Source organism: Biomphalaria glabrata, chromosome 17 (genome assembly GCF_947242115.1).
Source record: "Biomphalaria glabrata chromosome 17, xgBioGlab47.1, whole genome shotgun sequence".
Lineage (NCBI taxonomy): Eukaryota > Metazoa > Mollusca > Gastropoda > Planorbidae > Biomphalaria > Biomphalaria glabrata.
The window spans coordinates 9,695,619-9,720,656 of NC_074727.1; the positions used below are offsets into that span (position 1 = coordinate 9,695,619).

The 25,038-nt window shown below is 33.0% G+C and overlaps 1 protein-coding gene across 1 annotated transcript in view; it reads right to left on the reverse strand.

Annotated features, from left to right (window-relative positions):
* LOC106060020 (TPR and ankyrin repeat-containing protein 1-like) overlaps window positions 1-25,038 on the reverse strand; it is a 72,472-nt gene that overhangs the window by 38,468 nt on the left and 8,966 nt on the right. Inside the window, exons 5-24 of the mRNA XM_056015207.1 lie at window positions 22,580-22,811; window positions 22,149-22,392; window positions 19,455-19,587; window positions 18,335-18,457; window positions 17,269-17,570; window positions 16,045-16,153; window positions 14,858-14,979; window positions 14,152-14,338; window positions 14,014-14,063; window positions 13,414-13,579; window positions 12,339-12,449; window positions 11,959-12,116; window positions 9,972-10,241; window positions 9,221-9,454; window positions 8,332-8,527; window positions 7,189-7,328; window positions 6,394-6,519; window positions 5,413-5,614; window positions 4,542-4,657; window positions 3,501-3,761 (exon numbers count right to left, since the gene is read on the reverse strand). Of these exons, the coding sequence (XP_055871182.1) occupies window positions 3,501-3,761; window positions 4,542-4,657; window positions 5,413-5,614; window positions 6,394-6,519; window positions 7,189-7,328; window positions 8,332-8,527; window positions 9,221-9,454; window positions 9,972-10,241; window positions 11,959-12,116; window positions 12,339-12,449; window positions 13,414-13,579; window positions 14,014-14,063; window positions 14,152-14,338; window positions 14,858-14,979; window positions 16,045-16,153; window positions 17,269-17,570; window positions 18,335-18,457; window positions 19,455-19,587; window positions 22,149-22,392; window positions 22,580-22,811 (3,482 nt within the window). The remainder of the gene's footprint in view (window positions 1-3,500; window positions 3,762-4,541; window positions 4,658-5,412; window positions 5,615-6,393; window positions 6,520-7,188; window positions 7,329-8,331; window positions 8,528-9,220; window positions 9,455-9,971; window positions 10,242-11,958; window positions 12,117-12,338; window positions 12,450-13,413; window positions 13,580-14,013; window positions 14,064-14,151; window positions 14,339-14,857; window positions 14,980-16,044; window positions 16,154-17,268; window positions 17,571-18,334; window positions 18,458-19,454; window positions 19,588-22,148; window positions 22,393-22,579; window positions 22,812-25,038) is intronic.

Below are 25,038 nucleotides of genomic sequence, written 5' to 3' on the forward strand. Positions count from 1 at the left end.
CAATGTTATGACCAGAAACTTTTTCTTTCTGGAGCTGAAACAATGCTGTTATACACACAAAGTAATTAGTCACACAAAGTACTTAGTCACACAAAGTACTTAGTCACACAAGGTACTTAGTCACACAAAGTAATGAGTCACACAAAGTAATGAGTCACACAAAGTAATGAGTCACACAAAGTAATTAGTCACACAAAGTAATTAGTCACACAAAGTAATTAGTCACACAAAGTAATTAGTCACACAAAGTAATTAGTCACACAAAGTACTTAGTCACACAAAGTACTTAGTCACACAAAGTACGTAGTCACACAAAGTACTTAGTCACGCAAAGTACTTAGTCACACAAAGTAATTAGTCACACAAAGTAATTAGTCACACAACGTAATTAGTCACACAGCGTAATTAGTCACACAAAGTAATTAGTCACACAAAGTAATTAGTCCCATTTAATTCTATGACAGTAAAAATGAACAGAGATGGATCCAATTTGAAACAGACTAAAAGGGGAGTAACAAGATGCAATAGGTGAAAATGACGGTGTACACAGATGACAAAAAAATCTCATTTAATTATAAACTCTTTCTTTTTTATGAAAAAAAAAAAAAGAAATCCATACCATTAAACATTAGAGACATACTAGATAAGGTACAATGTATCTGTTACCCAGACCATGAACCAGACAAGCTGTCAGGCACATGCAGCCTCGCCGCATGTAGCTTTGATGCAGAATTAACGGCGATAACCAATACCCTCAATTTCATGCTCCAAAAAATGCGTGAAAAGATAACCGTTGCGACAACCGTTGTAATGGTTACCGATTCTCAGTCCTGCCTCCAAGCCATGGCTGGCTTAGGGGGAAAGTCCAAATTGGTGGACGAGGCTCTAGCACGAGAAGGAGCGCTGGCCGTGCCCACTTTCGAGTCACCAAGTACGTTCCAACAGGCTACGACAGCAATACGAGAGTGGGTACATGAAAAGTGGTTGAAATCCTGGGATGACTCCAACACTGCCAGGGGAGTCTGGCAGCACATGCGTCGCCCAAATCGAGAGGACCCATGGTGGAGGCTAAAAAGGTCGGAACAAACAACAATAGCGCAGTGGCTTACGGGACACTGCCCCATAGGTGCGTACTTCGCCCGGTTCCGGCCAAATTTTGATGCCCGTTGCCGAATCAGAAGAGACGGTGGCGCACGTCTTGCAAGAGTGTCCGCAGCTCCGCGAGCTGCGGGAAGACGTATCCAGTGGTTCACTATGTTTGTACGGAAGCTATGAGGCACTACGCCAAACAGCAGAGTTCCTTACCAGGGCAATTGGAGTTCATCTCAAGGTACAATGTATCATTAAAAGAGATTCTAATCAAGGCAAAAGACAGAGGAATGAAGAAAGATGGTCAACAGATAATGTGTGGTGCCCCAACAGTCCACAGATTAAGGGATAGTTAAAGGTGAAGACAGGGAATAAGTTTCTTTTAAAATTTTTCCCTAGTTGTAAATTTATTGTAAATAAAATGTTCCCTTCCTAACACTTTAAATTATTAGGTCAAAAATTAGTTTAATTTTCATTTAATTGTTTTTTATTATAGTCTAATGAATAAAGATAGATAAGTTGCATTCTCTACAATCCTGTACCAAGAAGGGAATGAAATTCACATAATAGTTTATGATATATAATGTTATGTGTGTTACACATGTATAATTTAGTGGGAAGCCAAGATCTAAAATCTAGATTATCTGTTCGCAGCAGTGGCATACCAAGGGCCTGGATGCCATAGGTAAGGGGCTGCCAAAATTGGTATCACAACACATAAAATATTTTATTTTTATGCCACTATGCTCATTAACTTCATGTACATTATTTGTAAATGTAGTATTGCTGAATGGTAAATGCTCTATTGCAAATATAAATGATGCAAACTAATAGGAGATATATAGAGTGGGTGTTATGCCACTGGGTTACAAATCTCTTTGATCAAACCTGGGTTTGTCATTGCTAAAACATTGGCAAGCTAAAAAATGACAGGATGATATGCTGGTCTTGATCTTGCCACCATCTCCCAATACACAAAGGGCTTTTTCGAGCATACAAGACAATCTGCCACAAACAAATAAAGTGGAAGTACGACACCATTTTATTTATGACTCAAAATAAACAAAGATTTACTGCTGCATGGGTGAACAACTGTATAGAAAATACAATAAACATGCATATTGGTAACCCTGTCGAACAAAGTAAAAACAAAGGACCCTTGGGCCACGACGCCTTTATTGTTTGTTTTGTAGCTGATGAAAGCTTCGTGGGCCAAACTTGGTCTGGTAGGGTCACCCTCCCTATATGCATCTTTATTGGATTTTTTTTACAGCACCATGCATCTATTGACAGTCACCACCCTAATGTCGACAGGAGTATATTGAGAACAGGATTCATCATTACAATGATGGAGAGCAAAGCTTCAAGCAAGATAAAGTATGTACAATCTAACAGATATCTGTTATCTATGTTGTCAAGGTACGGCTACAAGCTGCTGATGAATTTCAACCTGGCATTGCATACAATTCGACCCAGTGACAGCACTTTTTTGTAACTTTGACAAATAATAATTTTATATAATGGAACTATTATACTATGTGTTATTATGCTAGCATGTTTCTCAAGTGAAATAATTGCTGATAAATAAATAAAAATAATGTAACTGTTGGCACTATTTGGTTGACACAAAAGAAAAGGAAAGGTAGAAATTTGAAACATTGGGCAGACAAAATGAAGCACCTCACAATCCCATTCCTTACTAACAATTATTTCACTAGTTACTATCTGGAGAAATAAAATTCATGACCTAATACCTGCACATTCAATTCAACATCTAAATTCTACATTTTCTCAGATAAACAAATATAGAAATGTTTATATAAAAGTGAGTCTGATCAGATGATTGTAACAAACAGTTGTTACTAAACACTCATAGTAAAGACGCATAATGGAACTAAAGAAAATGGATAATTTAAAAACCAATTCTTGAAAGCAATATTAATTATTACCATATGTTCATTTTAACTCATACATTAACTAACCATGGACTTAAGCATTCTTTTGGTGAATTCAGTTACACTTTATCATAGAAGACTTATTTAAATAGCTTAGACTTAAGCACAAACAAGAACTTTACATCTCCAAGTTGCCTTACTTGAAAGCATTGGTAGTGTAATTTGTTTTTTCTGACATCAAACTATTTTGTCAACATTCATGTAAGATAATTGTAGATTTTTATAAAGTGAATCATTCATTTAACCCTAAATAAAGCCTTCATCTGACAACCCTGACTCTTGACTTTTAATAAAATATTTTTTAAACTAGAATGTACTGCTCCATTCAAAAGAGTAGGCTTTTTATAATGATATCACAGACAATCATGCTTGCACAAAAGAGCATTTGATTTAAGCCAAGTTTTCTAATTTTTAATTGGGATAGAATAAATAGCAGTTTCAAAGTAAAGAACTCACATTTTTTATTCTTGTGTAAATGTGAAATATGACGTCCGTCTCATCAAACCAGTTTTCCTTCTTCATAAAGTTCTTGTAATATTCAAATGCTTGGTAAACCAGCTGCCGATCATGGTTGAAATTGGGCGCCCTCTTAGAGCCAATATTAATGTATTGTTTTTCATCTAAATAGCCATGTTCAGTTTCAAGTGCTTCATTTGAGCCTTTGATGAAAGACATGATCTCCGTCCAAATTAACGAGGGATGACAGTCAAGAGACATCTGCCAAAAAATGACTCATAATAAAAAAAGGCAAAGAAAATAAGCGATGGCTATAGTTTAATAATGACATTCTTTTGTAAATTTAGTATAATGTCACAATTTTTTTTGAAAAAGCTATACTTTAATAAAGACAAAATATTTAGAAAAGAAATAATAATAATAATCTTTATTATCCATAAGGAAATTTATCTTACAATGTGTGCATCACACCAAATAAAACATGATAACTAGATAAAACCAAAATATACATTCACACCAGACTCACTCATAATTTACATGTAAAATGCTGATATCAGATTGTTGAATTTTATTCAATGATTTGATAGCCAGGGGGACAAAAGAGTTTTTGTCTCTTGTCTTAGCTATCAGTGTCTTGTATCTTTTTGTGAAGGTAAAGTCACAAAATCCTGACCAAAAGGTGATTTTTGATTTCTAAAATATTTTTAGTTTTCTTATAAATGTTTTTTCTGAAACAGTATGTTTTATGCCAATGACCTTACCAGCAGCATTTAGGATTCTATGAAGTTTATTTTTATTTTTAATGTTCAGATTGCCATACCAGGCAGTGATATTAAAACTTAAAATATTGCAGATGTGAACATGACAAAACATCACCAAGGCCTTTTTTACTAACATTAAATGAGGACATTTTTCTAATTATTCATAATCTTTGCTGCCCTTTTTGTTGATATAATCAATATTTGCAGTAAACTTTAATTTATTGTCTAAGATGAGTATAATAATATACTAAATCATTTTAAAATTGAAGTATTAACATACTTTATTTTTTAATTTAGGCCAAATGGCATGCTCAAACAGATCGTATGTACACTCTGGCCTAAAATCTTTTTTCTTTTTCTCAGGCTTCTGCAACTTGGTCATGTCTTTTTCAGCACCTTTTTGAATAGGATAATATTTAAACATTGCATTATGTTGGATGGCTGAAAATATTGCACACATATTTAAAGCTTATAACATTAAGTTAATCAAAAATAGCTTCACAAAAATTAATTTAAGCTAGGTAGAAACATACAAAGAAAAAGATGGGAAGACAACAATTATAAAGAGTGGACAGGACTCAAAGAGATTCTACTTAAGGCAAAAGACAGAGAAGAACTGAGGAAGCCGACAGATCGTGATTGTGCCCCAATGGATTAAGGCAGTGTTTCACAAAGTGAGGTAAGCAAACCACCAGGGGTAGGGAAAGACTTTGGAGGGGGTACGCATTGAGCATCATTAACTATGCTGATTTTTTTAAACACCCATTTATTATATTCTCTTAATAAATTAAAGTGTGGTGGGGGAAGGGGGGAGGGCAAGGGTGTTTGTGTGCATCTAGAGTTGCTTCTTGTGTGATGTCTCTTTTGTGCACCATAATGGTTTGTGTGCTCTAGTTCCTAGGGTCGCGCTTTGTTGATGTCATTGCCTCTTTGCCTCTGTTGTTATAGCTTAGAATTCAGCACTCAGATTAATGCAAAATTACAATTATTATTATTCATTATTTTTCTCTATGCTTGTTTGAAATTAAATAATGCTCTTTCTTTCTTTCACCAATCCAAGTTGAATAGTTTTGTCTCAATTAGATTGGATACCTAGGATGTTGTTTTTTTATTCTAGAATTACATATTAGTTCAAACAGATTACAACTTACCTCCAGCTTGTATCTGGCTCTCAAGTAACGGATGCCCTAAGTCATGAAAAATGTCATCTGGAGTCTCCCAGCCAGGAATGTTATGCTCAGGCTCTAAGTCTTCATCACGGGGGAAAAAGGAATCTCCGTCTGCCGAGGCATCCAGAAGTAGCAGCAAATGTTTGGAAGTAAGAAACAAAGGGAATGATTCGAAATCTGTATCCTGATAGATAATGGGAGAAATTAAATCAGTTTGGTGAATGGTGAAAGGCAAATAATGTCTAGAAGAAAAGAGAAATGTAGACACTTAGAAACTCAAGAGAACGTTTTTCATTGAAATAAAATAGTAATCATGCATACCACATGATATATGGCATTTGGCCGCCAAGTGGCATGTAGATTCTAGTTCTAGATGAGGCTATCAATTCAATCAATTTTAAAAGGTAAAATAAATGTGGAGGATGGTTGAACACTGGGTTGACCACATAATACCATTGTATCTTTATACAATAGTAACAAGTACACTTTTTAATTTAGCTCTAAAAAATAACTTTCAATGCATAAATAATTATGATTAATTTAAGATTATGAAAGATTATACTGTCTAAAAATAAAATAACCAATACGGAAATGCTGCAAAAAGGATATTTGCACTGTTATCAGCAGTAGATGCCTTGGCTGGCTAGGACATGTTCAAAGAATGCTACAAAGTTGATTCCCACAAGACATTCTGTATGGTGGTCTAAAATGAAGACAAGAGTGTTAGTCACCCATTTTTAAGGTATGCCAATGCATGCAAGTGCAACATGAAACTCTTCAAAACTGCTGACACTAATAGATGCCCATAATGACCGCTGTTGCGTATCCAGGATTGGCCTGTTTAGTTACATGAGAAGTTGCAAAGGGAAAAGATTGTCTCCTGAGATGTAAAATGCCACAGAGAGAGAGGTACTGTCTAAAATAGTGTCATTCAAAATGCTGGTAGAAAAATTATTTAACAACCTGAAGACGATTGGCTGGTTTAGCCCTGTTCTTTACATGATTCTGAAGATCTGGGTCAGTCTGACATAATTGGGTGAAATTTTTCTCAACTGCTGCACACAAAACTGGGTTTTTTGTAACAAAGATCTGAAATATAAAAACTAATGTTATTTGTCTTAAAAGGATTTTAAAAGGATTTTTTCTAGATCTGTTTGTTCCACTCAATAGTATTTGAAAACCTAGTTGAGAATTTTTATCTTAGTGTTTGAGAACATAAGCATAGGACGTAATCATCTTCTTTTTTGAAGTAACGTCTGTATTATATAAGCAAGTTCATTTCACATAATGGTATCTTGCATTTTTTTTTTAAATTAGGCCCAAGCTTGTAAAATTATCATCATGGTGGTATGTGCTCTGGACTCTTTGTCACGAGAACCCAGCCTGCATCTATCCCCAGCCATCCTGCAAGAGATCTAAGCTAGGAAGTAATGATCTTCAACTTTTCTGAAGGGACATTCAAATATTGTAAAACAAACAAGCAATTATATTTTTACTCATACTCTATGAAATAATGGCTTTGAGTCAAAACCTTATCTGCAGTGATCCCTTTCTGAACTGAGAGATTATTTACTTCTTCCTTTACCATTACACTGCTAATTAGACCAAAACTAACCCTTAATTAGGGGAAGATAATTAATATTTGTAAATTTTTTATTTTTATTTTAACATTTTTAATTTTAAGGTTCCATGATTGTGTCAATCTCCAGAACCAAGTAACACACTGCTATAATTTTTAAAAGTTTTCCAAGACTTTACCTGATGCAGATGGTCATGAGTGTCAATAGAGTTGTCACTGTCTGCCTCTGATACTACATCTTCCCCATCACTTTCTTCATCTTCACCAGTTGCTACAGCCACAGTATCCATCTCCTCGTTTTTTGAGAAGTTTTCCATCACTGACCAACGATATTGAAAATTTTAAAATATTTTGTTATCAAAACCTTTTTAAGAAATGTATATAGTAAATAATAGAGATTTGTTTTCAGTGTCTAGGATCAAATTACTCAAAGAAAGACAATTTAGAAGATCTACATATATGTAATGATATGTGATATGTATTGTGAAAATTTTCTTATAGAAAACTAGATATTGCAGTGTTAACTATTTTTAGAGTTATCTCATTTTAATTAAAATAATAATGATTTCTTTTCCAAATCTCATAGAGGTTGTTAGAGAATGATGTAGAGTTTTAAAACTCCACCTATCTTCATGACAATTTACTGCATGGTGCCTTTTAAGCTTTCATCTTATTGCATTCAAAGCTTCAACCTTAAAAGCTGGAGAGAACTCTTCAACTTTGCCATTGGCGTAGACAACATTAAGTTCTCCTTTCAAACTTTGTGATCTATAGGGCAGATGATGTAAAGGTCATCTGTTTCTGTGGCCTACGGTTAACGAGGGAGTAATGTGGCCAGCACAACAATTAAACACCTTAACTTTTCCCCAACTAATGTCAGGTACCCATTAGAGATGAGGCGCCTAAAGAAATCAAAATTAATAATCCAGGATTTGAACCTGGGACCCCCGGTTCAGAAGCCAAGGACTTTACCGCTCAGCCACTAGGCCTCCAACATTAGTAAGGGCTTAAATCTTAGTCTGCAGGAGGAGTCAAAATTTTCTCTCAAGAAATGTTTTAAGCCTGACACCAGCTGTGGGTAAGGAAATGTGGTTAATAACTTTAAACTGTTAGTTAACTGATCACCTGCTTTATGGATATTTAAACCTACAAAAGAAGTATCTCACTAATAGAGTATGTGTATCTCTATCTAATATATTGACAATATCATGAGATAAGCTTAAGTGTATGGTAAAATTTCCTCAGAATTTATCTTAAGATACTTCTAAATAGAAGTTCAAAGTCCTATTGTTATTTAAATCTACTTTCAAGAAAAAAGGTACTTGAAAAATCTATAGGTATCAGTGGTCTTCCAAATTCATCTGCATTTTTCCAGTAGTTCTCAAATTCTTTGTACAGACGATACAAACAACAAGTTGTCTTTCCTGTCCCACTTCTGCCAAGGAGTAATATTGGAGACTCATTTTTCAAGCTAATAATTTGGTGTTCAATTTCAGCAACTTTGAAAGGGAAATCAATCTGCAAGTCAAAGGCATGCAAACAAGAACTTTCAGTCATGCGTAATTAGTTTCTTCTATTCTATTATAATTAAAATTAAGTTTCCAACATTTATATATATATATATATATATATCATTTAGATTCTACAACTATTTAAAGTTGAAAAATGAAATAGAGCAGCCCTTCTTATCTAGGCTTAACAAGCTTTATGCTGTAAGATAATAACTTTTGATCTGCAGATAATTGTGTGGTGATAAATAATATTAATATTGCAATGAATGTAAAGGAAAAATTTGTATAATAAGATTTTATAAATTCAATTTACTAGCATTGTGTAAGTAGGTTATTGTAGTGGTAGGATGAAATGCAGGTAGTTATGTATTGCAATAAATATTATCTATGATTATTTTTTGTAAAGTAATCTAATTGAAAACATAATAAGTAATTTAGATAGCCCTTAATGTTTCTTTTAAAAAAAACTTTCTTTTCCAGAATTGAACGCAAAATAACAACATTAGTTTATTAATAGTGTTGTTGTTTTGTTGCTAAGAACTCTTGCCTCATATTAATCTAGACAAATGCTTCTGCTACTGAAAGGCAAGATAAATAAAAAACAAGTTCTTAGGCTAACATCAAATTTGTAATAGTTGTTGAAGAGATTCCGACTACTGCAAGTGAACAAAATAGGAACATAAGAACACATGTAATTTACCTTCAGTACCTCTTCACTCAGGATGGCTGAGACCATACTAGAGGATAAATTGTACAGTTTGATTATATTGAACTCATTTTTATTTAGACTCGCAGGAGGGTAACATTGGATTGTCTTTTTGTTGTGCTCCTCACTGGGTGGACACAGGAGGAAATTCCTGGGATTGTTGTCATTGGCATTGAGTGTTTTTATTCTCTTCTTTTTCAAATCACCTTTGGAGTCTTTAAGGAGTTTCTGAAATGACATTTGTGTGTATTTTTAGATCATATCACTTCAAATCTCTTACATAAAAAGTCTACCATATTCCATAGTTTTTAAAGTTACTTTATCTGAAAACCAACAGATCAGATTCCATATACAGTGAGTGAAATACCTCATTAATGTAAACACTTAAAGGAGGACAGCGTAACAGGAGGCGCCCACCCTAAGTGCTATAAAGATCAACTCAGGCACCATTTCCCCCTCACTGGCATAGAGAATAGTAGCTGGCAGCAGATGGCCTTTGAAAAAGACAGTTGGAGAGCACTCACAAAGGCTGTGGGACACACTAAGCCTAAACCATTATTGAAGAGAGGTGCAGAGACGGAAAGAAAACTTCAATAGACTGCCAGCGGACGGACGAGTTGGTTTGCACCAGATGCAGAAAACTATGCAGACGGCAACTGGGTTTGTGTAGTCATGTGAAACACTGAAATCAACCTTAATCTTAGGAATCAAAGACATTGCCATTATTATTAATGTAAACACTTACTTGTATAATGCATTGCTGTCCTCGAGAATGTGAATTGCTGATTTTATCCACTACCAAGTTGACATCTGAGGGATCCAGCACTATTTCCCAAATACGAATGACTTCTGAGTAAACCATTCCACATTCCAGGTCAAGTTTTTCATCCACTGATCCTTGAGCCTCACTGTTGCGATGAGAGAATGCCACAGCTAACTCCCAGAGAATGCAGGTTTCCATGGGTAGGGGTAACTTGAACAGCTGGAGAGAGTCTTCAGATACAGCTACTTTGGTCTAGCACAAAATTTTTTTAAAAATTAATAATTTCTTTAAAGTTTTTAAAAACCTTGTTTTATTTAAACTTTTTTTTACTAAATATACTATTAAGCATTAGAAAAAATTCAGAAAAAGCAATAAATGTACTTTTTTTCTTTAAACCATACAAAAAAAAAAAAACAAAACCATCTTTTTGAGTTTAATACAACACAAAATGCTAAAATTAATTATATCTGTTCAAGATTAATAGATAGATGTGTTAAGATATGTGCCTTGCCAAACTTATATTTTAGTTTTTACACTTAGGTATTAGGACAGAATAAATAGAACGTCCTTAATAGTAATAAAAATATTGATTATAATACATAGATGAATAATGAAGCAAGCAAGATCAGATACTTAATATTTTGATAAAGCTTTGTCAATTTCCTTGAAAAAAAATAATTTAAAAAAAGAAAAAAATATATATAATTTCAATATACTCTAGGTTTGTTATTAGTTTTTTTGTTTTGTGTTTTTTTTTCCTCAGTCAAATTTTTAACTGAGAAAATGTATTATTATAGTAACTTATAAAATAAAAACACACAAAAATAAATTCTAAATAATTTTTTCAAATAAAATTTTTAAAATATAGCATGATGTTTAATATTTTAGGAATGCTCAATAATCGGGTCCCATTTTCCAATTATTTTGCTAAGAAATTAATCAACTTTGTACATTTTCACTTTATCATTCTAGAATAATTAATCTTATAAATCACCAATATTCCTGTAAAGAAGATAATTACCTTTGCTTAATTTAAACAATCTAATATCATTTTTGACTTAAATATTAAACTAAGAAGCTAGCAGTCTGATAAATCATAAACTTGTCAATATCTTCTTGTATTGTTGAACTGCGATCAGATCAGATCAAGACAAATATGTAACTTCTTAAAGTCTGCTTTTCAATTTGGCATAATTTCAGGTTTATGGTAGCATTAAATTTTATTTTCTATCAGCTTCACAATGTTTTAAACAAGCTTATAGGATAAACACAAATAAAAATGACACCATGTTATTTTTTTTATTTTGGGTTTTTGGCACATCAGCACAATTTAGGCCATATCGTGCCCACAATCCCTCAAAGGTTATTTTCCCTTTATAACTCAAGATCTAAATGTTATATAACTAAGTAAAAGCTATTAAAAATAAGGTCCATTCATAGCTGAAATAGTAAAAATAGTAAAAATGTATATCATTTAATAAAATCTGTTGTAAATATTATATATTCACAATTACTTTGCCCTATCACAAATCAAATTTTGGAAATAAACCCAAACTCCCGAATAAAGCCCAGTATTTTCCCAGGGCCGACATTACCAAACAGTGTTTTTAAGTTGTCTGCTCTAAAATACTTCCATCTAATATCCTGATATTGGGGCAATAAAGGAGGATATATTCAACAGTGAGATAAAAGTCACAGTACTCTCACAGTGGGGGCTATTCTATCTTTAGCATAAAGGAGTGAGTGATGTAGGTGTGGCCAATCCTAAGTCTGGACATGGTCATGCTTTCACTTCTTGTCATACCCTTAGATGTGGACCTCCACCAGACATTCGCCACAACAGGTTAAAAATGACACCATGTAGGAAGAGGGAAGAGTTAGAGAGGGCATACAACAATGGGAGTTGTATGTAGGCCACAATGAAGCTACAAATATAAAGTACTGTTTAAAATTTATTATTTTTGAAAACCTGTTCTAGGCCACTCCAGTTACCAGTTCCTAGCTGCTGGATTTTCAACAGTAAAAGTTTAATGAAACATTCAGTTGCTTTTCTTTCCAGTTTCTGTCCTTTTAACACAATGTCTGAATCTTGTGTTTTAAGTCTTTTTAACATGTTCCATACTGATTCTGTCAATAAAAAATTAATTAATGATTGAAACAACAGCTACGATAAATTATCAATACTTCAATGAACAGGTATTTTTCAGCATCATTGATTAGAAATTTACAAGAAAAAAATATTGTATTGCTAGATTTGTAATATTTCATCTAAATGTCTTTTAAGTTGTTCTAAGAATTTTATTTAAGATTTAAATACAATTAGTCTATTATGATTAAAAAAAAAACAACCTGTGCATTCAATTTCCCATGCTAGGTTATCAAAATCTGTCACATGAACTTTATCATACTGATATTGAAGAATCTCTTGCAGATCTGTATCTTTCATTTCAGTGTTAGATACTAAAAAACATGATAACATCAAGTAACTTAGTTAGTTATTAGATGATAGAACAGCATAATTGTAAATTATTTACCAATCTAATGTAACCTGGAGATTTTAGCCCTGCAGCCTGAGTACTGAGGATATATGCTCTAAGAACTGGATGATCCAGAGACTTCTTATTAAATATCCAAAACAGTCTATTATTTGATGGGCCATAAATTTACATCATTATATATGGCGCCAGGGATCATCTCTAATATCATTTCTTGCTTGATTTTGTTTTCTATGATGCCTCATTGCATTTCAATCTTGTTCTCTTTATGGGGCATAAAGAGACTCAATATGACCTTCTTTCACTTTCAAATTCCCTTTCTTTAATCTACTAATAGATCCTAAACATTTCTTCTATGCTCTTATTTTTTAATTATTCTTAAACAAGTATTAAACTTGCCAACAGCATAGTCATTGTTCAACCATACAAATATTAAGGAACTTAATGTTCCATTTTAATTCTTATGCTGTAGTTTATTTAAAAGTATAAGAATTAAAAAAAAAAAAATGAAGAAACCGTGGATCGTTAACTCTAAATCTAACATCTGAATTTAGATTATGCTATGGTTTTAAAAATTATGCTAATCATAACATTATTTAAGTGATTACTGTTATTATTGATTTGTTAATATAATTGCAATTTTGGGGGTGTAATAAAAGATTAATAAACAGTTAACAATACTTTCTCATACAGAACAACAATGGCCAAATAGATAACCTTTTTGCTAATGCAATGTGTGAGTCAGCAAAACAAGACTTCATGAATTTAGATCACATTTATTCAAAGGAGATATCTCAATTACGGAAAGTATAATGAGTGAGTGTCAAATATTTCCAAATTGTAGCGTTGCAGATTTTAATATGATACACATTATCACATCACATGCAGATATAAAAAAAAGAAAAATAGCAATATAACAAATAACTGACCACTGCCTCCACTTGGGTTTCTTGTCTTATTAATTTTACTGGCTAAAGTTTGTCCAGAGTGTGTTGGCTCAATGTCTCCCCTCTCAACACTCTGGGGACTTGGAGTCAGAAAACCAGAAGCATCTGGTATTTTCATCAGAATATTTCTGGCAATAGCTTTTGGATCCTATAAATTGTGTAAAATAACTACTGATACAATAAAATTAGTAATAGCATATCAAAACAACATTAAGTCAGAAAAAAATGGTCTGAATGGGATCGAACCAAATATAATTGGGTTATTAGCTCAACACTCTATCATCTTCACAACCTAGCTATGTGTGACATTTCAGCTGACCAACTTCCAACATTCACCTTTTGTTTACATGTTTAGTGTAAGATAAGGGTAGGAATTGTAAAGAGAATATTAAGTATTTGATCACTGTGTTTGTGATACAATAGATTTGATGGCTGTTGACCACAGAAATATTATTCTAGCTCATCTCATGTTAAAAAGTAAAATTCAAATTTATTTGCAACAAATACTAAGATTTCACAAGGAAAACAGTACTCTATTTATAAAATATATTATTATTGTTTTGTTTAAATTTGTAAAATTACCTTAGATGGTGATTCACTTTTTCTTTTTGAATTAGCATGGTTTGGAGAATCTGTTTAAGAAAATTAAAATTTTTTTTTTTTACTATGCAATTACAATTTTTTTAAAGTGAGCTTTTTAACGGAGTTAGAAAGAAATACCTTCATTCTCAGACGTTGATTTATTAGGTATATCAACTTCTGGTTTCTTGAGGTACTCTGTACGACTATCATCCGAGTCCAGCAAATAATCACATGGAAGTTTGCAGTTCTCATTTTTTGCATCACTTGAAATATTCCAACTACAGAGTAACTTCACAGCATCCAATGAGTTTTGATTCCTCTCTGCCTACAGTTTAGTCAAATAACAAGATCATCATACATTTCAATTTGAAACAATTCAATTTCTTTAGGGCACAGAGACTTTTGAAGCTTTTAGCTCAAATAAGTTGGATGAAAAAATAAATAAAACATAACAAAAAAAAAACTGATTTTAAACAGAATGCAAAGTTGGAATTCCAACCACTTTAACTTAGCATTAGCCCAAGGCACCAAGTAAGCATGACCCAAAGAAAATATATGAATAAAGTTGGCAGTATCACTATAGCCTCTAAAACCTGATTCACTATTTATTTTATATTCAATTTCAGTCCTAGTTAAAATTTTGTGAACAGACTTAAAAGAATAATGCCAAAAGTTAATATAGTAATAACTATACATGAATGAAACGAAAAATAAATAAATTGATGTTCAATTTTTTGTAACTTGTAACTTATTTAATTCAATAACTTGATGTTAAACAATAAAATTATACCTGATTTGTTGAACATTAGAGGTATAACATATTTGTTAAATAACAGAACTTTACCTGGGCTGCCAAGTGTAACAGATTATTGCCAGTTCCATCTAAACAATTTATATCTTTTTGAAGGAACGAATTTTCTTTCTTTTCATGAGTATTTTTTAATTCTTTGAGTAAGGAAAAATCTCCTGTGGAAATATAAAAAAGACAGGACTTGCTTTAAGATACAATTTCATATTTCTTTAATTTAAAGTATAAGAATACTTAGGATTTATCTATGGACTCTGCTCTTTTAGTTAACCTGATCCCTCAAGCTAATGAATCATATGTATCAGGAATCGAAATCAACTAATGGCATTGTGCTCATAGATGATAAGGTCACAAAATGCATTTATAGTTTAATCAGAGATGCTTGTAGTAAGGTGTGGATTCAAAACTTCATTCAATAGTCATCTTCATATTTTGCATCTACAAGTTTTACTAGCCATCTTATATATGTATACAACTTTTGTAACTCCAGCAAGAGAGAACTGATCAACACAAAGTGACTAGAAGAAGAAAAAGTAAATTCCAATCTGATTACAGTAGATTCTTGATAGTCCAGCAGATACGAAACCAGGGGAGTGTTGGGTCATCAAAAATGGTGAATTGACAAGGGTTAACTTCAAAGAAGTATATGTCAGGAAAATTTCAGATTTATTTAAGATGTAATAAGATATTTTTTTATACTTTCAAGAATATAAAATAAACAATAGACCAATAAAAATGCATAACATAAATCTAAAAAATACAAAACATGATTTTAGCTTTCACATACTGTACTAAATTATAATCTAAGCCCTACCTGCATTTTAAAAATATGAGTACTAGAGTATACATTAATTATATGAATCCTTCTATAGGATCTCATTTCCATAGATTCTTCTCTAGTTCTGCAGTTAGCATCCAAGATTCACAAACATAAGGGAATGTGGCCATGACCAAGGAGTGCATCAGTCTGATTTTAGTCCAGAGGGCAAATGTATTAAAAAATCTGTTAAAGTCTTTTGCTTTTTTGAAGAAAGAAACAGTCTGTCATGACATTTTCTTGAATGTATTTCAACATTAAAACATGCATGGTCAGCTGATGTAAACATCAGCACTGGTTTAGATTACTGAGTGCGTCAGTTAAAAAGTGTTGAATTTTCAAGAGTCAACTGTATAAAAATAAGACAAGCTATGTATCAGAATTAGCTGCAAAACAATATTGTTACCTGACTGTTTTTCCAAGGCCAATCTTAAAGCTGCATGATATGGGGTGTCTCCAGGATATAATGTGACTCCATTGGGATTAACACCAAGTTTCAATAGCTCTAAAGATAGCTGAGAAAAAAAAATGTCAAGACAACTTTATATAATTTTAGATGTCATTGATTCAAGACAATTTAATTCTATTTCCAGATTTTTTAAAAATATATTTTAAAATTCATTATACCTAGATTTAGATTAATAAGATAATTGGAAATTGTAAACAATGCAAAGTTTATTTGAATCACAATTAGTTCATGGAATTTACAGTTAACTTTACAGTCTTCAAATCAAAAACATAATATAATCATAAGAAAGGTCTTTGTAATCTATGTTGTCTTCATAGTGATTTAATCCTGATAAAATAGACTTTTCTTCTAGGATAACTTTTTTTTTATATATTAAATGCAATTAACATAATACTGAAATGCTTTCTATAGTTTAATATTTATTAAAATGTATTAGCTCTATGTAGCATTGAGATGCTACAGAAGGATCCTGGGTATCACATTCAAAAAATGCATCACAAACCAAGAGATTACAGAGAGGGTCACCACATCAATTGGACACCATGATTATCTGCTAACTATAGTAAAAGAACAGCAAGCTTAAAATCTATGGCCATATTACAAGGTCTTCGGGGCTCGCAAAGACCTTCCTTCAGGGAACAGTACCAGGAAAAAGAAGAAGTGGCAGACAGAGAAAGCTATGGGAGGACAACATAAAAGAATACCAATGAAAGAGGTTCTAACTAAGGCAAAAGACAGAGAGGAATGGAGAAAGACGGTCGATGAATCTTGCATGGTGCCCCAACTGTCAAATAGACTAAGGGATAGGTAAAGGTAAAAATTAGCTCTATGGCTGCATGGTCATGTTGCATGTACTTCAGACTATCATCACAATGGTCCCTACTCTAAACTCTTAGTCGATTGCATCCCCTGCTGTCCTACAGGAGGTTTGGTCTAGGATGTAATAATTTTCCTTTCTGAAAGAATTTCCCAAATGTATAAAATATTTATCAGGGATTCCATATGTTAAGAAATTAACTAGCTTGAGAAATGACACACAACTGATAAAAATATTCTGAAAGTATCTAACAAAGAAAAAAAAAAATTTTAAACTTTAGTAGGTAACATAAATTTTTTTAAAATATATATGTCTATTTAGGCTACATTTATATGTGCACATACCTGCCACTCTTCTTGCTGGATGCTAGTTTTAAGAGTATCCTCATCCTCCACACTGGCCCCCTCTTTGACCAGGAAACTAACCAACTTTATTTTCTCACTTTCTTCTCTTTTATGAGAATTATTTCTTATGATGTCAGCAAGTTTTAACATTGACGCAAAGTTTGATAAAGCTCTTTCACCTTTAGCTTTTCTAAAGTCTGAAACTAACTGATAAACCACAGTCCACTTTCCTGTTTCGATTAATTTTTCGAGGACAGGTCTACAGGTGTCTGCACTCATTTTAAGAAGCTCTTTGGGAATAACTAAAACAAATAGAGTCCATAATAGAACATTAAAAAAGAAGCATGACTTTAATAAAAATTTTCATACATGTCAGAAAAATTATAAACAGATAGCTTTTTGATGTATTAGGTATTCAAAATAGAGAGACTGTTGATAAGCTATGTGTTTTTAAAGATATATGATAATTTTATGCACTTCTTAGCACCACAGCATCCAATGTCTAAGCAATTCTGTTTGTAGCACAAAATAATTTCAATATGAAAATAGCATTAGACTTCCAGTCTATGACAATGGTGCAACGCAAAACTCATTTAAATGGAATTATACATTTAAAAATTATAGGCTAGTGCATTCAATAATTTTAGCTTAGTTTTCATTGTTATTTAGTTGGTATAACAGTGAGGTTCATTTTAGCATTCCTGACAGTGTTTAGTTTATCATAAAAAATCTCCAATATAAATAATTTAAAATAAGAAAAACAAAATTATGTGCTCAATAAAGTTGATCATCAATGCTGCAGTTTTTGAAGAACATGATGCTATAAAATCTATTTAAAGATAATTTTCTTTTCATTTTTAATGTTTAGCTTATAGGTCATACACACACACACACAATTTTTAAAGGAAATGAAAAAATGTGAAAAAAGTATTTTCCTTTTTTGGAAGGAGGGGGGGGGGTTAAAAAGTTAATGAACAATCCTGAACTGGATTCAGTTATTTCTGAAAAGCTAATGCAACAGGCAATGATAGAGTATCAATGGGGAAAAAAAGAATGCTTTTATTACCTGGAAGTCTGTTTTCCATGAGAAGAGAACACAAAGAAGTCACTTCTTCTGATCTCCTGATCTTGACCAATTTGTCCTCAATCTTTCTGCTCTTGTCAATATTTTTGACTAAAATGCCAATGGCTGCAATACAAAGCATTTTATTTACTAAGAGGAACAAAGCCTAGAAAAGGCTAATCAACATTTTTAAGTAGAAATTCATTTAAAAAATCAGGGTGATGGCCAATGTTAGTTAAATAGTCTGTAATAACTAGCTATTAAAACTACATGTTCAATCCAAGCTTGGATTGTGATTCACTGTGTTTACAATTATTTTTCTAAACTTTTTTTTTCTTAACTTAATATAAATAAGCAATGCTAGGATGATTTCCTACAAGTGCCCCTTTTTTTAAGTCCCATTAAGGCATGGAACAGGTTGCATGAATCAGTAAAGCTTAAATACATTAATTGATTAACCCATGGATACACATAGGATGTAATCATCTTCTCTTTTGAAAGATCATCTGTAATTTTTAAGATGAGAAAATGTCATAAAGAATTTTGGCTATAACATGTTTAATGATCAGAGAGACTGATTAAAGCACATTGAATGAAATCTATCTTTATTTTTACTACATTAGTAAATAGTTGTTTTTTTTTTTTTTTTTTTATGTCCTACTTTTATACTATATAAATTTCAGTGTCTGGACTGTGTAACATTAACATAGTGGTTGACTTCATTATGTTATAGTCTTGCCACAATCAACAAACTATCAAGTGATGCAGAAACATAAAGAGTATTAATTCAATCAATGACAGTATTGCAAGTGTTTAATCATCAAATAATCCTTAATTAGCAAAATGAATTTATAGCATAAATTAGTGCAATTCTGTTAGTTCATGAATCTATTTTGCCAAAAAAAAAAAAATAATAATATTTTTAAAAATTAATAAATGTACATTATAACTGCAAAGTAATTATTATATTTTATCCAAATATGTATTTAATGTAAAAGTGTTTTTGCACAGACTGTACATAATGCATTTAGCTCACAAAATAAGGGTATTATGACTCTCTGACTATATTGTGTAGTTTTTATTCAAGTTTCTCAAGATAACAGAATAGTAACTTTCAATTTACCTTTTAGTCTCACACTGGTATCAAAACAAGGCTTGTTGCATAACTCTATAGCTAATTGTCCATCTTTGTTTTTAATCAAAGGATCAACACCTTGCTCTAATAGATATTCAAGAACATTCTTTCTGTCAAAATCCTGGTAATAAAAAAGTACAAAGTAATTAAAAAATAATGCACCAAAATCATTGCGCTACATTTCAAAACTATAAAACAAATTAATACCTAGCTGGAACACAAGTGCTGTACATAACTTTCAATTTTCATTTCATGCTTTACACATGCCAAATATGACCACCACTGGCGGCACGGACATCGTGCTTGTATGAAAATTTTTCCCACATGCGCTTCAGATGTCATTCTCCACTGTGTTGATTGCAGTTTATTCAATCTTTCATGTCAATAATATTTATTATCAACAGTGGAACAAAAAAAATGTATTCAACATACCCCCACAGTGAGATTGGGGGACTGTCAAGCCAATCCACTGCTGAGACACATTTTGAGGGTATATAAACAAGAAATTTTCCTACAAAGACTAATTGTAAATGACAAGTTGAAACTGACATCCAATTAAACAAGGATAACTTCTGTATCAAAGGACCACTAATTCAATCCATTACAATGCTTTCAAAATGAATAAAATGAGTGATACATTTGGCACATTGGACTCACCCTATGTAACTTATAGCATAACAAATACCATTTTTAAGGAAATATATATTATCTTATATGGAACGCTGCCTGGTATATGTTATGCACTCTGGACTGCTGGATTTCCAGTGTTCAAGCCCTGTCAGTCGTCATTCTATGCCATCCTGAGGGAGGCTTGGGCTAGGATGTAACAATGTTCTATTCAAGGACTATCCAAAACATGTACAACAATTAAACATGATTATATTTTCCATAACTTTTTTTTTCTGCTTATTTTATTTTTCTGCATTGACAGCTAAAAAGGTTAAAGCTAAATATGTATTCCTTCTTATATTCCTCACATATTAAAACATAAACAATTATTTCAACTAAGACAAAGTTTAAAAGCTAACATTTTTGTGGAAATTTTCTCCAAATAAACATTTTAATATTATTTCAATAACACACATCTGTAGTTGTATACACAAAAAAAATGCATTGATTACATCAAAACTAAACAAAACAAAACAAACATATTATTTTTATTTTAATTATACCTATTCTACCACTTTGAGCAAGAAACAATAGGCATGTAATAGAAAAGGGAAAAAAATTAAAGATAAAAATGATATGCACAATTAGAGGGCTATAAATTACAAAAAAATCAGTGGTATTAAGCTTTGAAAAAAAAACTAACTTAAGCCAGTGATGAAACATCCCAGCAATAGAGCAAGAAATCAAAATAAGCAGAAAACATTGTAAAGCTGGCCCTAGACTGGAACTCACAAGTGAAGAGAAAGGCTGGGAACATTAATTCAATAGGAGTATATCAGTAGACCAAGAAGCAAAGATGGCAATACAACATGAAGGAGTTTCCAAAAACCAGAGTCAGATAGTGTAGTACTGTATGCTCCACTGGGAGTTAAAGGACTAAGTCAAACATGGAGGAGTTTCCAAAACCCAGAGTCAGATAGTGTAGTACTGTATGCTCCACTGGGAGTTAAAGGACTAAGTCAAACATGGAGGAGTTTCCAAAAACCAGAGTCAGATAGTGTAGTACTGTATGCTCCACTGGGAGTTAAAGGACTAAGTCAAACATGGAGGAGTTTCCAAAACCCAGAGTCAGATAGTGTAGTACTGTATGCTCCACTGGGAGTTAAAGGACTAAGTCAAACATGGAGGAGTTTCCAAAAACCAGAGTCAGATAGTGTAGTACTGTATGCTCCACTGGGAGTTAAAGGACTAAGTCAAACATGGAGGAGTTTCCAAAACCCAGAGTCAGATAGTGTAGTACTGTATGCTCCACTGGGAGTTAAAGGACTAAGTCAAACATGGAGGAGTTTCCAAAAACCAGAGTCAGATAGTGTAGTACTGTATGCTCCACTGGGAGTTAAAGGACTAAGTCAAACATGGAGGAGTTTCCAAAAACCAGAGTCAGATAGTGTAGTACTGTATGCTCCACTGGGAGTTAAAGGACTAAGTCAAACATGGAGGAGTTTCCAAAACCCAGAGTCAGATAGTGTAGTACTGTATGCTCCACTGGGAGTTAAAGGACTAAGTCAAACATGGAGGAGTTTCCAAAAACCAGAGTCAGATAGTGTAGTACTGTATGCTCCACTGGGAGTTAAAGGACTAAGTCAAACATGGAGGAGTTTCCAAAAACCAGAGTCAGATAGTGTAGTACTGTATGCTCCACAGGGAGTAAAAGGACTAAGTCAAGTAAGGAGATTCGGGTGATGCGCCTCCTACAGCCCTTGTCTTGTGTGTCAGAAATATTTATGACCCCCAAGACAATAGACAATTAAAGTGTCATTGACTTAGATTTTTTAAAAATGTTTCAAATGTTTCTTCAGATTTGAAGATATTTACATCCTAGCACAAACCTCTTGTTGGAGGATGGGGGATTGCAGCAGGGGGTGTTCTAACAATGACCGTCTTGTCCACCCAACAACAGTCTAGAGCGCATACCACACGATCAAGCAGCTAAATACTGGTTGCAATCAAACTGCAATAATTCAAGCACCAATATTTGTTTTCATGTGTTAATGTGTGAAAGCTTCTACTTACTTCAATCCTTGCCAACATATGCAGAACAGTCTCCCCTCTGCCATCTTGTATATTGAGTTCATTGTAAGGACCAGCTCTATGCTCTATAACATAGTTTATTAAATTCATTGAGTTACTCTCTGTCTTCATGGTCTTAACAGCAATATAGAGGATGGCATGTAGGTAAGTGTCATCAGGTACAAGTGACAGAAGTGTTGGATCAGCTCCATGGACGAGATAATACAAAATTAATTTGCAGACCCACCTGAAATAAGATTATTATAAAACCATAAGCTGATAGTTGTATACTGTTAAACATATTATACTTTAAGGTACCAATAATTTGGTACTTTTAATCAAATTTCAAGGTACCATTAATTTGTAGATATTCTGCATTTGGTACTTTTAGTCAAAGTTTGATTTTTTTTAAAGAGAGACTTAGCTATACTTACTGACAGTCTCCAGTTGAAATACTGGTGGTCAAGTGGCAAAAGTTTGTTAGGTCTACATGACATTGTAAGCTGTCCACTTGCTGACTTCCACAAGGTACATTCCAAAATGTTTTTACAATATACTCCACAATCTTCCATTCTTTGTTTTGAATGTAAAAATAGGTTGTTTGTGACCAAGACAAGGATGAAATTTCTTGAAGGTTTTTTAAAAGTTCCTGAACATGGCAGTCTTCTGTAGAATAGTAACAACAAAGAGATACAAATGTCATAATTCTTTTAAGAAATGTAATATTATTTTTTACTTAATGATTACACTTGAGTTTGAGAGTGTAGACTAAAAATGTGCAATGGTCCCAATTAGTAGTTGTAGAATGTAGAAACAACTTCCAGATCTAAATCTATCATGTGGACCTAATTCACTATTGCCCATATCATGGTCATCATGATCTCTACTGATGCCACTGACGGAGTCTTAGTAGGCCTAGATATACTCATATAGGGAATATAGGATAGGTTGTTCTGTAATTTAGGCAGACTGACTTTTTTTTTTTTTGTCTCAAAGGCAAACTACAATACGGTATTTCCATACATAATAAATACAGTGGCTCGTGGCCTTTCTCTAGATCTAAGTTAGTAAGTAGTCTAAGACTACTAAGACTAAGAGTTAGTAAGAGTTAACTACTTAGACTTGTCTTACTCTTAGGCACTTAGTCTTCTCTTAGCCTGACTTAGCTTGGGTAAGGAAACTAAAGGATGAGACTGGCTGGAGTGAAAAATAAACTTTATAAAGAGCTTAGGCTATATGGGCAAAATTACTGGATCGGTAATGAACCTAGATCTAGAATCTGGACATTAATAGACAATAGATCTAGATCTAGTTCTAGATGTAGACTCTAGATATCTATATAATTGCTGGGTAGACCAGTCCATAGATCTAGAACTATCTAGACCACTTACTAGACTACCGGGAATATATATATATATATATATATATAGATCTAGATCTTCAGTTTTGAAAATAAATAAAACATGTCAATGCTAATCCCATTTTCCTTTTTTTTTTTTTTTAAATAGACTATTATGTCACTAGTCTAATGCGTTCTACATGTAAATGATGTATTACATGTAGATTTGACTAGAGTAACACCTTTAGTAAAATCGCTAAATTAAATCCAGAAAACCTTCAGGATAGAAGACTTAAAAGTAAAGAAACAATTATAGCATATACATAAAACACGCCTGAACCATAATCTTCATATACGAAAACAAAACCTAATAAAATAGCCTCCTTAGAAAGACACAAAGGCACGATACATTCCTTGTTCCATTTGCTAGGACACATTTGTACAAATGCTCCCTCTTCTCTAGTGTTATTGGAGCATGGAATGGGTTGCCTGAGTCGACCAGGAAAAACATATGACTTGGCAGAATTAAGTCATTGGTTAACATGCATGACTTGATTGGCGTAAGAACACGCGTAGGAAATAATCTTTTTTTTTTGAAGTAACATCTGTATTTATAAGATAAGATCTACATGGTGTAGATATAGGGTTACGAGGTATTCGGCAAAAGTAAGAAGTGTCCTGTGTAAAATCTGCAAGAGTACGTAGCATCAGCTTCCAGGTAAAATTAAAGCTGTATTCTTATCTTATCTTATATAATAAATATAGTGGTCTCTGTTCTTCAATATAGTGAAATTTGGACACTGAACGCTGAGGCTGAAAAAAGTATTCAAGGCTTTGAGAGTAAATGCTAAGAAAAATGTTGCATATCAGATACCAGGGAAAGAGGAATGCTGTGAACAGACGAGAGCTCAGTAGGTTTGGTAATATTGTAAGACATGACTAACTGTCTTAAAGTCATCCTTCAAGGTACAGTGGAGGGAGCACGAAGAAAGGGTCGTCCGACGAGAAGCTGGCTGGACAATGCTAAAGAATGGACCGGCCGCTCTCTTGATATCCTACTAAGAACAGCTGCTGACCGGGAAAAATGGAAGGATTTGGTTATTCTGTCACAGCACCTCTGCGACGAAAGTCAAGTGACAGATTATGATGATGATTACTGCAGTGGCACATCCCACATTTCTTTATATCTTCTGGTTTCAACTCACAAACTAGCTTCTATATTCAAGTTCTTTAACAATATCTTTCATGATCATGTGTTTGTATATTCAAGACTGCTCCAAAGAAACTTGTTACTCAGCGCTCCAATTCTAATGCTTGGAGTTGACACGTCACCTAAATTAATGCAAAAGTTAAACTACCGTGAAGAGCCTATATTTGAACAAATGTATAGATCTATAGTGCTTTACAGCCATGGAATTTACACGTTTAATCTAATAAATTGTAACCTGTTGTAGATCTAGATCTAGAATTTATATCAGTGTTTCTCAAACTTTTACCTGTCACGCCCCCCTTACATCCCGAAAAAGAAAAATTACTTTCCCACTCTCTTAACCC